The 14,624-nt window shown below is 38.3% G+C and overlaps 1 protein-coding gene across 2 annotated transcripts in view; it reads left to right on the top strand.

Moving 5' to 3' along the window:
- The window catches only part of ISY1 (ISY1 splicing factor homolog), a 28,910-nt gene that overhangs the window by 7,135 nt on the left and 7,151 nt on the right, over positions 1-14,624 (top strand). For both annotated transcript variants that reach the window (XM_023743101.1, XM_012560096.2), the window contains exons 2-7: positions 3,679-3,701; positions 4,256-4,307; positions 5,456-5,521; positions 5,706-5,748; positions 9,142-9,254; positions 12,004-12,121. In XM_023743101.1, coding sequence (XP_023598869.1) covers positions 3,679-3,701; positions 4,256-4,307; positions 5,456-5,521; positions 5,706-5,748; positions 9,142-9,254; positions 12,004-12,121 — 415 coding nt within the window. The remainder of the gene's footprint in view (positions 1-3,678; positions 3,702-4,255; positions 4,308-5,455; positions 5,522-5,705; positions 5,749-9,141; positions 9,255-12,003; positions 12,122-14,624) is intronic.

The following is a 14,624-nucleotide window of genomic DNA, read 5'->3' as shown; positions in this document are numbered from 1 at the left end:
CCCAGCAATTGAGTCCCTCAGGGAGTTTGGATGTGTCTATGAGGCTTCCATGACCTTTCCTTGTACAAGTTATGCTGGTTTCCCCTGTATTCCAAGCCATGATATTTTCAGTTGCCCTATGTGCGTGCGAAAGCTGGACAGTGAATAAAGAACACCAAAGAAGAACTGATGCCTTCAAATTGTGGTGTTGGTGAAGAATATTGAATATACCACAGACTGCCAGAAGAACGAACAAGTCTGTCTTGGAAGAAATACAGCCAGAGTGCTCCTTGGAAGAGAGGATGGGGAAACTTCGTCTCATGTACTTTGGACATGCTATCAGGAGGGACCAGTCCTGGAGAAGAACATCATTCTTAGTAAGGTAGAGGGTCAGTGAAAAAGAGGAAGACCCTAGACGTGATGGATTGATAACAGTGGCTGCAGCAGTGGGCTCAAATATAGCAATGATTGTGAGGATCATGCAGGACCCGGCAGTGTTTCGTTCTGTTATACATAGGGTTGCTATGAATCGGAACTGACTCGATGGCACCTAACAACAATAACAACAGACTTTAGTGAACAGTTGAAATAGTGTCTTATGGTTCTCTAGAGAAACAGAACCAGTGAGGTATATATATGTATGTATATGTGTGTGTGTGTGTGTGTGTATATATATACACGAGGATAAGTCAGAAAGTATTGCTACAAAATCATAGAAGCCTTTATTAAACAAAAATATCAAAATGTAAAGTTATTGTTTCTCGACATATCCTCCATCTAGGCCGATACACTTCTGAAGGCAGTGTTTCCATCTCTCTAACCCTTCCCCGTAGAATTCTTCTTTCTTTGATTTATACCATGTCAGAACAGTTTTGATATCCTCAATGGATTCAAAATGTGTTTCTTTTAAATGTTCTTTGAGTTTTGGAAACAAAAAAGTCTGAAGGGGCAAGATCAGGGCTGTAGAGTGGATAGGGTAAGGTTTCCCAACAAAATTCTCATAGGACAGCCCTTGCTACCCTGGAAGAATGAGCAGGTACATTGTCATGATGGACAAAAATTCCTTAGTGTGACTTTCCTGGCCTTTTCCTCACCAATGCAGTTTTCACTTAAAACTTCTTCATAATAAGCCCCCACAATCTTCCTGTAAGATGCTCTATCAAGATTACCCCTTTGGAATCCCCAAAAAAGTTGCCATGACCTTCTGAGCAGGCTTCCCTCTCTTGGCTCATCTTTGAGGTCTTCCCAACTGTCATGGATTGAATTGTGTCCCCCAAAAATATCTGTCAACTTGGCTGGGTCATGATTGCCAGTATTGTATAATTGTGTACCATTTTGTAATCTGGTGTGATTTCCTTATGTGTTGTAAATTCAGTCACTATGATCTAATAAGACGGATTAGCGCCAGTTATACTGATAAAGGTATACAAGATTGGATAGTGTCTTAAGCCAATCTCTTTTGAGATATAAAAGAGAGAAGCGAGCGGGGACACATGGGAACCTCATACTGCCGGGAGCAGAGCGAGTCCTTTGGACCTGAGGTTCCTGCGCTGAGATGCTCCCAGACCAAGGGAAGACTGATGCGTCACGAGGACCTTTCTCCAGAGCCGACAGAGAGAGAAAGACTTCTTCTGGAGCTGATGCCTTGAATTTGGACTTGTAGCTTACTGGACTGTGAAAGAATAAATTGCTCTTTGTTAAAAGCCATCCACTTGTGGTATTTCTGTTATAGCAGCACTAGATGACTAAGACACCAGCCTTCCTTAAAATGCTTGATCCTTCTAAAACCTGTTGTTTTATGTGAGGCAGCATTACCATAGCTTGTTGAAAAGCTTCAGTGAGTTGGGAAGATGTCCACTTGAGTTTTGTTAAAAATTTGATATTATCCCTGACCTCAAATCGTTCTTTTCCATGACCCAAAAATTATCCTTTTTTTGAATGCACCCTAACAAGACTAAGACGAGTTATTACTGATAGAATTTGTCAACAGCCATCCACTGACAGTAGAGACATGTTTAAAAATGTTTTGTTTGGAATAAACCCGTGCATGTATGAACTGAACCCTAGTAGCAATACTTTTTGACTTACCCTTGTGTGGATGGATGGATGGATAGATACATAGATACATGGATAGATGGCCATCAAGTTGGCCTCTGGCTCATGGCAACTCATGGCACAATGGAATGAAACACTACCCAGTTCTGTACCATCTTCATGATTGGTTGTGGATCGGACTTCTGTGATCCATTGGGTTTCATTGGCTTATTTTTGGAAGTAGATCACCAGGCCTTTCTTTCTAGTCTGTCTTAGTCTGTGAGCTCTACTGAAAACTGCAGCATCATAGGAACAAACATGCAAGGCTCCACTGACATGTGGGTGGTGCTGCACATGAGGTGCATTGGCCAGGAATTGAACCCAAGTCTCCGACTTGGAAAGGGAGAATTTTACTTCTGAACCACTTCTGTATCCCTCTATAGATCAATAGATAGTTTGATAGGGCTTTACTTCAAGAGATTGATTGATGTGATTGTGGTGGCTGGCAAGTCCAAAATCTGTAGGTCAGACGGCAGGCTGGAGATTCCTGCAGGCTTGTGTCCCAAGATCCATAGGTCAGGCGATGGAAAGAGTGCAGGGTGGAGAGAGAGGGAGAGTTCTACCAGAATATCTGTTTGTAGTTTGGAAGCAAAATGCACCCTAGGGAAACTCCCTTTTCACCTGATTGATTGATTAGATTACATTATGGAAGAGTAACAACTGTCATGTTTGGTGAAACCACTGGGAACCATAGCCGAGCTAAGTGGACACATAAAATTAACCATTACAAATAGGTAGGACACAGCCTTAGCCTTCGAGGTGATGGGTTCCCCTGGGAGGACCTCTCTCTCATATTCTGTAATGGATGTCATGTTTATTTATCCACCAAGTATTTGCCAAGTTTGTTTCTGTAATCAGTTGAAAGGGGGAGTATGAAAGGAGATTTAAGTTGCACTCACTGTGCTGAGTCTATAAGCTGCATAGGTGCTATCTTTATTTCTTTATCTCATTAACTCATCATGGCATTCCCATGAGATAAGTATGATCCCTGTTGTAAAGGTGGGGAAAATGAGCCTTAAAGAGACCACTTCTCAGGGATGGTAAGTGGCAGAGCTGGGAGTAAAATTCAAGCCCCTGACTCAGCAAGTACTCTTTCTGCTTACACTACAGCTCAGAAAACATGTTCTTTCTCTGACAGTAGTGTCACTAGTGTGACAGTGCTTACGTAAAACTCACTTTGTAGAAGCCAGTCTTGAGGTTTTTCTTCCCCAAATTCCATTGGCAGGGAATAGACAGTTGTCACGCTGGGTAGTAAGTGCCATGGTTGCTATAAGCCCAGATAAAAGGGCCCCAGCCCAACTGGGAAGAAGGGGTGAGGGAAGAACTTTCTAGGGTGGTGGTGACACAGGTAAATTTTAAAAGGTGAATAGGAGTTAGCCAGATACAAGGGGAGTGAGGACAGTGGGGGAGTAAAAATTTTAGGTAAAGGGAGCAACATAAGTAAAGTCACAGGTTTTGGACTTTGTTTGATTTTTCGTTGTTGCTGTTGTTCAGGGACTGGTTCAAGCATTCTGTGTGTGACTGTGCCTTTGTAAAACTTTTCACTAAGAAGTAAATGAAAAACAAAGATATTTTAAACATTGGCATTTTTCTTTTTCCTTCTAGGCTCGAAATGCGGAAAAGGCCATGTAAGTATCAACTGGTTTTTGGATGTAAATTTTATATAACTTAATGTCTGCCATGGAACAGTTTTTAGTATTTGGTTCTTTTGGGTTAAGCCTTTTGAGAAGCTGTTTCTTTCTCTACGTGTGTTAAAATAGCGTTCCTACATTTACCCATTTATTTTTCCCGTTAATGTTTTCTGACAGCTCCCAGACTTATACTGAATAAACTTTTGTTCACTTGGAGATGGTGCTGGGGCTCTGAGAGTGACAATTGGGGCACCCCATGATACCAGTCTTTAGGATATTTTGTTCACCACAGTGATCTGATGAGTAGAGTTCCCACAGTCCTTACACACATTGTAAGTAAAGTAGACACTTGTGTGTGTTCAAGAACACAAATGGCCTTATAAACCCTACTTTTTGGAACATGGAAACCTTTAACTGCTCTGTGATTTTTTAATCATGGTGTATATATGGACGACATTAAATATGGCCATGAGCAGTCTACCTCATCCAGGAACGTGAGTGACAAGAAATCTATGAGCAGAGTCTAACAGCATCTTCTCTATCCCTGGTAGGACGGCCTTAGCGAGATTTCGCCAAGCTCAGCTGGAAGAGGGAAAAGTGAAGGTTGGTGTATAACTTCCTCATGAACTGTAAAGTATCAAGAACAAATGCAGTAAAACTCCCTCCTGGGGAGATTTCAAACTCTATATCTTTCTGTTTTTTTCTGTACTTGCTGACACTGTTAAGAGTCTGTACACTTGAATCCCAGTTGTACTTTCCTGTAACTAGGGCAGTGCGATAATCTGGCTATTGCTTCTTCCAGCTCCTCTGTAACTTGATGGTTGAGTACCCTTATTATCCCAGCTCTGTCTAATACTGAGTATCAGAAAGTGGAGTGTGATGTGGGTAGCAGCTCTAAGCTGAAACTAGTAAATGATCTCAACTCATGGAGACTCAGCCAGGCTATGGATAGTATATACCATTCTTTGGATATTTTTATTTCTTTGTTTTTTAAAGTTTACTCTCTCACACACATATATTTATGTTAAAACTCTTTTTTTTTTTTAACATTTTTATTTTGGAAAATTTCAAACATACAAAAGTGCAGAGAATGTTATAAAGATCCCTCTGAACACAAACTCATTTACCTTCAACAGTTATCAGCTGACATTTTTTATGAAAGCAATATTCATAGACAAGTTGGAAAACAAAGAAAAATAAGAAGGGGGGAAAGCCTCTTATATTTTTACTACCCAAAGACAGCCACAGTTATTAATATTTTCTGGGTATTTCTTTTCAGTATTTTTTTCTATGCACAAGTGTATGTGTATATGTTTTAGCGTATTGTCCCATTAAATACAGTTTTATATCTTTTTTTACTTTAAATAATACAAGCATGTCTTTGTTCTAAACACTAATAACCATCATTTTTTAAAGTAGTATAAAATATTTCATGAAGTGGGTATAACCTAGTTTATTTAGCCAATTTAAGATACAGAGAATCTGAATATAATAATTGGACATTTAAGTTGTTTCCAGTATTTCACTGTATTAGAGACAATATAATGATTTTTTTTTTTCTGCCTGTATGATTGTTTCCTAAAGAGAGATTGTAGAGTGAGGTTTAGGCTTGATGAGGCTCGTCTGGAAGTGAAACTTCAAAGGTATTTAGACCATTATACATTTTAGGCTCCAGATCTGAACCAGTTGTGAATGTTGCATGCAGCTTGTAACTAGTGCAGTGGCAACATGTGCATTGTGCTTCTCCCTAGGAACGAAGACCCTTTCTTGCCTCAGAATGTACCGAGCTGCCCAAAGCTGAAAAGTGGAGACGGCAGGTACGTTCTGGGTGAATCTGATCCTAATAGAAGTAACAAGTATCTGAGTGCTTCTTATTATCTAAATAATTTTTAAGCCAGAATTCTAAGTATTTTTAATTACTAATTTTGAATTTTATTTTTCCTGTGGTTTCAGAAATATTCAAAAGTCATGAAAATTCATTACCTTTTATTTATTTCACAGATTATTGGAGAGATCTCTAAAAAAGTGGCTCAGATTCAGAATGGTAAGCTAACCCATCTCTTCAAAGTGCTTGATTCTCAAATCCACAATTAGATTTAGAGACTTTCATACTCCTCTCTCAGTAATTGATACAACAGTAGGTAGAAGATCAGTAAGGACATACAAAACCTGAATAATACTATCAATCAGTTTGCCCTAATTGACTTTTTTATAACACTTAATAACAGCAGAATACAATTTCTTTTTTTAAGTGCACATGGAACATTCATCAGGATAGAACATATTCTGAACTATAAAACAAATGTTAACAAATTTAAAATAATAGAAATCATACAGATACGTTCTCTGGTTATAACAGAATTAGCTTATAAATTAATAACAGAAAAATATCTGGAAAATTCCCAAATATTTGGAAATTAAACAACGTACTTCTGAATAACCTGTGTATCAAAGAGGAAACCACAAGAGAAATTAGAGAATATTTTGAATTGGGTGAGAATGAAAAAAAAACTAGCATGTCAAAATTTATGGGATGCAGGTAAAGCAGCAGTTCTTAGATGAAAACTTACAGCATTAAAATAATAGAAAAGGAATGTCTCAAATCAATGATCTCAGCATCAACCTAAGAAATTTAGAAAGGAGAGCAAATTAAACCCAATGCAAGCAAAATGAAGAAAAAAATAAAGATAAGATCAGAAATCAATGAAACCAATACAGAAGGTAAATCAAAAAGATCAATAAAATTGATAAACTTCTAGCTAGACTTACTAAGAAAAAAAGTAAGGATACAAATTACCAACATCAAGAATGAAATTGGGAACATCACCTCAGACTCTAAAAATTATTAAAAGGATAATAAGGGAATATTACAAACAACTTTATGCCCATAAATTCAGTAATTCAGATGAATGTAAAAACAGTGTGGAGGCAGTGTCTGAGCTCCTCTAACTTCACAAGGCGGAAGGAGAATCAAGATCAATAGGTCAGACATGTCTCTTCTCTCTGCCATCTTTACCAATTCTGGCACCGACCATTCCTCCCACAGCACTCTCTACTTCTCTTCTGGGTTTTATTATTCATTGCAGTGGCCACACAGAACTCATAGACCACACTCACGATTATGGGGTTTATTAGGGAAGTAACAGTTACAGTTCAGGCTCAGGCACACACAGGATACAGTTCCTCCATCAGGACAGCCTCTCCCCAGCTGTGCTCGCAGGCAGGCCTCTTCCTGGCCCTCGGCCTCTGCCCAAAGTCACTCAACTTTCTCCATGGGTCGGGAAGCCCACCACGCCATCTTCTGCTGCTGGGTCTCTGCTGTTGGGCCTTTCCTACCACCGCTTCTTACCATCTTCAAGGTTACAGCTTGCCCTCTGTCTCCTGGGTCCAGGAGCTTCTCAGTGTAGGGACCCCAGGTCCAAAAGATGTGCTGACTCCTGGCTATTCTTCCTTCGTGGTTCTGGGATTCTTCTTTCTGCTCTGGAATTGGCTCTCTTTTAAGGCAAAACTGACCAATCCCCTTGGTGGGCCACCATTACCCTGTCATACAGTCCTGCCCAATCACCTGGGTGGGAGTTACAAGACCATGGCTAGAAAGGCCACACAAAAGTAATCAATTGCACTGCAATGAGATGGACCAACTTCTTGAAAGACACAAACTACCAAAGCTAACTCAAGAAAAGGGGATGATTTTACCTCTCAGGGAGCATTTGGCTGTGTTGGAGAAATTTTTGGTTGTCACAACTGGTGGGTGGGATAAGAGAGGGAAGGTTGCTATTGGCATTCTATTGGGTGGAGGCCAGGGATGCTGTTAAGCATCCTGTGATTCATCCTACAAAGAATTATCCAGCCTAAAATGTCAATAGTGCCATTGTTTAGAAACAGTGCTCTAAAAGAAATAGATAACCTGAGTAGTTCTGTATCTATAAAAGAAATTGAATTCATGGTTAAAAACCTTGGAACAAACAAATCTCCAAGCCTAGATTAGACGACTTCACCGGTGAATTCTACCAAACATTTAAGGAAGAAATAATGCCACTTATACACAATCTCTTTCAGAAAATTGAAGAGGCCAGCATTACCCTGATACTAAAATCAGAAAAAGACATTACAAGAAAAGAAAAACTATAGACCAGTATCCCTCATGAATAAACATAAAAATCATCAACAAAATATTAGCAGATTAAATCCAGCGATATATAAAAAGGGCAGTACATCACAGCCAAGTTGGATTTATCCTGGGAATGCATGGCTGATTGAGCATTTAAAGCTCAATTAATATAATTCACCATATCATTCCAAAGAAGGAAAACCATATGATCATCTCCATAGATGCAGAAAAAGTATGTGACAGAATTCAACATTCTTTCATAATAAAAACAGTAAACTGGGAATAGAAGGGAACTTCTTTACCCTGGAAAAATGCTTCTACCAAAAATCCTACAGCCATCATCATAGTGGTGAAAGACTGAATGCTCTCCTAAGATCAGGAACAAGGCAAAGATATCTATTCTCCCCACTTTGGCATTGTCCTGGAAGTTCTAGCCAGTGCAATAAAGCAAGAAAAGGAAATAAAAGGCATACAGATTAGAAAGGAAAAAATAAAACTGTCTCTATTCTCAGAGGACATAATTTTTATTACGTGGAGAATCCCAAGGACTCTACAGAAAGGCTCCTGAAAAGAATAACTGAGTTTAGCAAGGTCACAGAATACAAGGTCAGTAAATAAAAATCAGTTTTTTTTTTTTTTTTATGTACTAGCAATGAACCATTAGAAATGGAACATTTTTTAAAAGTACTTTTTATAATAGCAACCAAAACACAAGAAATATTTAGGTATAAATCCAACAAAATATGTGCCAGATCTGTGTACTGAAAAGTAGGAAACAAGAATGAAAGAAGTCAAAGATGACCTGAATAAATGGAGAGATATATACTATGTTCATGGATCGAAAGACAGCATGGTAAACATGTCAGTTCTTTCTCTCTTCACATACAGATGCAATCAAAATCCCAACACGTTTCTTGTATATGTTGAAATCCTTGAAGAAAGTCTCTGTCCTTTCTTGAAAGGGCCAATCCCTCACAGAATGCTGCCAGGCGTGAATGTTTACACAGCTTCTGCGTCTTGCTGGCATTTGCCAGGTTTTTTTTTCCCCAAGATTTTGCTATTTTAATTGGTGTATACTCTGCAGGGTTTTTCCAGTTTATATTTCTTCAGTTGCTAATGAGAATAGAGTTTTGTTTTTTTTTTCCCTGCGTTAGTGGGAACTCTGCTCTCTGCTTGTAATTCTTGCCCTTTCATTTATTTGGGTATTGATTTTTTCTTATAAACTTGAATATTTTTATGTAATATACCTTTGTAGGTATGACATTTTTAAGGCTATGACATTGAGTGGTATTTTGAAGGAATGATGTTAATATTTTTGTTTTATAGCTGGTTTAGGTGAATTCCGAATTCGTGACCTGAATGATGAAATTAACAAACTGCTGAGAGAAAAAGGACACTGGGAGGTCCGGATAAAGGAGCTGGGTGGCCCTGATTATGGAGTAAGTGAGCAGCAGCCCCAGTGGCGTTTGGTTTGTGAGCCTGTGAGCTTTTTGGCAGGCTGAGTAGGTTCCATCTGGCTTTGCAGCTCCTAGCCCATACCTGCCACAGAGCAGCACTCAGTAAATGAAAGAAGGCTTGAAAAGTGCCTGACATGTATGGACTGGAAACCTGTGAAAAGGATGGGTAGGATAATGCTTAAAATTCCGCAGCATAGGCCTTAGAGGCTGAAAGGGCCTTTGTGACAACTAGCCTGATGCTCTTGAGTAAACCACTTAATCTCTCAGTGCCTCAGTTTCCTTTTCTTTAAGATGACCATGGCCTCCTCACATACCTTCGCTGAGCTCCTTGGGAATTGGGTGCAGCCATGCAGTCGTTTGTTGGCTTCTTTACCTGAGGGGCCTCAGGAAACTCCATTCTTTCCCTTCTTTAGATTCTTATACATGCAATACTCTAGAACAGTGGCTTTCAAACTTTTAGGACCATGACCCATTGCAAAACACACACACATACGCACACACACACACACTTTGTATCAAAACCCAGTACACACAAAGTGTACTGAAAAAATACTATGTGTGATGCACTTTGATATTTTTTATTCTGTTCTGTTTTTTTTTTTTTTTTAAATGATGGTCGTGTCCCACTTAATTGATCTCGTGACCCACTAATGGATCTTGACTCTGAAAAACAGTGCTCCAGAACCTGACGCATTTACTTATTTGTGAGGAGATCTACCTTGATCATTTGAACCAGTGGTATCTAATCAGGGGGCTGTAATATATCACACAAGAAACATGCTATTTTTCTACATGTTGATCTTTTTACCTTTATGAAAGTCTAACACAAAACCATAGTTCTCACTTTAGTACCTGGCCTACAAATAAAACATTTATTCCCCTGTTGCTCATTTATTGAGCACCTATTCTGTTCTAGGCACTCTGCTGGAACTTTCTCGTGGGTTGTCTCACTTAACTTCTTCAGCAGGTCTGTGATGGAGATTTTATTTTTCCCGTCAGACCGCTTTAAAGTAACGCAGAATTTTGTTAACCCTCCTAGAAAATTGACCTCACAAGCATTAAAAAATGAATATGTAAACTATTTTTAAGTTCCACCACCTAAATTTAACATTATTAATGTTTTTATATAGTTTCTTCTAGACTGTTTTTTAATGATTAAGAATTTTATTTTCATCTTCTAAGTATGAAAGTAATACATTATTATTGTAGAAAATTTATAAAGTTCAGAGAAGTGTAAAGAAACAGAACACAAGTCAGTCATAATCTCATTTCCTAGCTACAAGCACTGGAATACTTCCTTCGGTTGTTTTTCTATGAATGCTTTTCCATAATTCAGATCACACTCACCATATGTATTTTGGTTCCAGTTTTTAATTTCTTTTCAGTGTGGTAACTTTGATTATATAAACAGTATGTATTTATTTTTCTAGAATTTTTTATGTACATATATTTGCTTGTTTTTACAGAAATTAATTCATATTCTAATTACATGCTGTGTTTACTTAACAGTAAGTCTATCAGAGACACATTTTCATGTCAATAAATGACCATTTAAAAAGCTTTTTTTAACTCACAGAAAGTTGGAAAATAGGACAGAGAACTCCCATAAACCGTTTCTGCAGATTAACCAGTTTTTAACATTTTTCCTGTATTTGCTTGATCATTTTCTGTGTGTACCTTGAGATTGATTTTTTTGAACCATTCGAAGGTAGGTTGACTACATCATGCTCCTTTACCCGTTAATACTTCTGTGTGCATTATCTAAGAGTAAGAATGTTTTCTTATATAACCATGTTCAGTTATCAAAATTCGAGAAATTTAACTTTTATGTAATAATTTTTATCAAATTAACTCCATGGCAACAAGTTTGTTTGGTTTCGGTTTTGTCTTTAGAGCATTTTTTTCTCCCCTGTTATAGGACCCAGCCCAGGATCACATACTGGTTTTAGTTGTTGACATTATTATTATTTTTTTTCTACATTTTATTTATTTTGTTGTTGTCGAGAATATACACAGCAAAACACAAACCAATTCAGCAGTTTCTGCATGTACAGTTTAGTGACATTGACTACATGCTTTGAGTTGTACAAACATTCTTACCCTCCTTTCCTGGGTGTTCCTCCATCATTAACATAAACTCGCTGTCCCCTAAGGTTCCTATTTAATCTTTCAAGTTGCTGTTGTCAGTTTAATCCCATATAGATATTCTTAAAGCAGCATAATGCTCATGGCAGACATTTTTTACTAGTTAAACTAAACTGTTGTTTGGTTTTAAGAAGACTTCAGGGGATATTTTTGATTTAAGGTTTAAAGATTGTCTCAGGGCAGTAGTTTCAGGGGTGTGGACATTGTTTTTAATCAATAGAATGCTTCTTCTGGATGTATTTAATTTGTCTTCTACTGATTCTCATTTAGGGTGTTCGAAATTTTTTCTTAAGCTTGTGTCACTTAACATCATATCATAAGCATTTTTCTTAGTCAATATAAGAGTTTCATAAGAACTATCATTCATAAAGTATAGAAAATATTCCATAAGTGATTATGTTGTAATTTACTTAAATCATCCCTCTTGTTAGATATCTAGGTTGATTTTTTTAAGTGATAAAAAAGTATAATAACCGTCTTTGTACATAAATATTTTCTACATTTAGCATTATTAACATATATTTGCAAACATGGGAGTAGTGGGTTTAAAGATCAGATCCATTTTCTCTTTTTCCCTCCCAATAAGAAAGTTGGCCCTAAAATGCTGGATCATGAAGGGAAAGAAGTCCCAGGAAATAGAGGTTACAAATACTTCGGAGCAGCGAAAGATCTGCCTGGTGTTAGAGAGCTATTTGAAAAAGAACGTAAGTAACTCATGTTTGTGAAAGTTTTAGCCTCTAGTTGGTTGGTAATAAACATAAAAGCAAGTGTGCTATGTGCTAGATGCTTTTCCTATGTTATTTCTTAGCTGCGTAACAGCCCTGTAGTGTAGGAATTATTGTTCCGTTTTACCATGAGAAACGTAACTGGGAACTGAACTCACAGGCCCAAGACCACACAACTGGGGCTGGAAAGTGAGCCCAGAATTGGCTGGTGCTAAATCCCACACATGCCAGTCTCTCAGTCTCAACAAGGAGTTTCCCTGTTTGAAGTTTCCGGAAACTGTCAGGGCAGACTCCGAAGCTCATTAAATCAGGTTCATGTTTCAGTTACTATTAGTTGAAAAACTATACCTGAAGAACAAATAAAATTTTGGACAGAACCCCCGTATGTGAACATGGATCACAGGGGAGCTGCCTTGTGTGAAGAAAGTGGGGAGCCCTCACCTGCCCTCCTTTCCCCTCTGTTCTCCACCTCCCACAGTGTCCCCTGGGGACCTTCAGCCAAACTTCAGGGCTTTAAAAAGTGCAACTTGAAACCTCTTGTCTAGAGTTTTAGTGCATTTGAATCTTACTTTTTAGAAAAGTAGTCTAAACACATTATAGAAAAAAATGTGAAAAGCAAAGAAGCATGATACCAGTATTCTCTCCACTGTTGGCATTTTGTTCTATTTCCTTCCAGTTGGTTTTCCTATTTTAAAACACAGTTATATTTGTACTAAATCCTTTTTTAAAAAAATCATTATGCAAAAGTGCAACTTGAAACCTCTCGTCTAGAGTTCTAGTGCATTTGAATCTTACTTTTTAGAAAAGTAGTCTAAACACATTATAGAAAAAAATGTGAAAAGCAAAGAAGCATGACACCAGTATTCTCTCCACTGTTGGCATTTTGTTCTATTTCCTTCCAGTTGGTTTTCCTGTTTTTTCAAAACACAGTTATATTTGTACTAAACCTTTTTTGAAAACATCATTATGCCAAAACCAGTTTTGCATGCTTCATTACCATCACTTAAAAATCATTCAAAGTTTATAAATATCATGCTGTTAATTATGAAAGCAATATATTTTAGTTACAAAAAGTTGTAAAATACAAAACCCACAAACAAAAGGAACTCAGCACAGGAGAGTAAGAGGAACAAAACTGGAGGACATTGTGCTGAGTGAAATAAGTCAATCACAAAAGGACAAATATTGTATGAGACCTTTACTGTATAACTCATGTAAAAGTTTACACACAAAAAGAAACAATCTTTTTTGGTTACGAGGGATTGGGGCTGGGGAACTAAGTAGATAAGTGGTAACTTTGGTGAAGGGTAAGACAGTACACACTACTGGGGAAGCTAGCATAACTTGTACAAGGAAAGGTCATGGAAGCTCCATAGACACATCCAAACTACCTGAGGGACTGAATTGTTGGGCGGAGGGCTGTGGGGACCATGGTCTCGGGGAACATCTAGCTCAATTGGCATAACACAGCTTATAAAGACAATGTTCTACATTCTACCTGGTGAGTAATGTCTGGGGTCTTAAAAGCCTGTGAGCAGCCATCTAAGATACTCCACTGGTCTCACCCAGTCTGGAACAAGGGAGAATGAAGAGAACAAGATACAAGGAAAAGATTAGTCCAGAGGACTAATGGACCACAACCAGCACGGCCTCCACCAGACTGAGTCCAATACAGCTAGATGGTGCCTGGCTACCTCCACTGACTGCTCTGACCGGGATCACAATAGAGGGTCCTGGACAGAGCTGGAAAAGGATGTAGAACAGAATACTAACTCACAAAAAAAGAGCAGATTTACTGGGCTGACAGACTGGAGAAACCCTGAGAGTATGGCCCTCAGACACCCTTTTAGCTCAGTAGTGAAGTCACTCCCGAAGTTCACCGTTCAGCCGGGGATTGGACAGCCTCATAAAACAAAACAGGACTAATGAGGCACAGCAGTCCAGGAACAAGGACTAGAAGCCAGGAGGGGACAGGAAAGCTGGTGATAGGGAGACCAAGGTTGAGAAGGGACAGTATTGACATGTCAGGGGGTTGTTAACCATTGTCATAGGGCAATATGTGTAGTAACTGTTTAATGAGAAACTATTCTGCAAACCTTCATCTAAGGTACGAAAAAGAAAAAAGAATTATCTGTGTGAGATCAAATTGACAACAGCAACTCAGAAGGTTTGATGGGAAGCCTAGGAGGCAGTGAGTTGAAGGTAATGATGATGGGATAATTTGGAAAAGAATAGTGAGAATAGCAGCACAACTGGAAGGATGTAATCGATGTCACTGAATTGTACATGTAGAAACTTTCAAAATGGTATAACTTTGGCTATGTATATTTTCACCAAAAAAAAGGTCCTCAAGGTTGAGAAGGGAGAGCGTTGACATGTTGTGGGGTTGTTAACCAATGTCATTAAACAATATGTGTACTGACTGTTTAATGAGAAACTATTTGTTCTGTAAACCTTCATCTAAAGTACAATAAAACAATTT

This window comes from Trichechus manatus, unplaced genomic scaffold (genome assembly GCF_000243295.1).
Source record: "Trichechus manatus latirostris isolate Lorelei unplaced genomic scaffold, TriManLat1.0 scaffold00001, whole genome shotgun sequence".
NCBI classification, from domain to species: domain Eukaryota; kingdom Metazoa; phylum Chordata; class Mammalia; order Sirenia; family Trichechidae; genus Trichechus; species Trichechus manatus.
The sequence above is the reverse complement of the archived record's forward strand: the minus strand, read 5'-3'. Positions and strand labels throughout refer to the sequence as shown.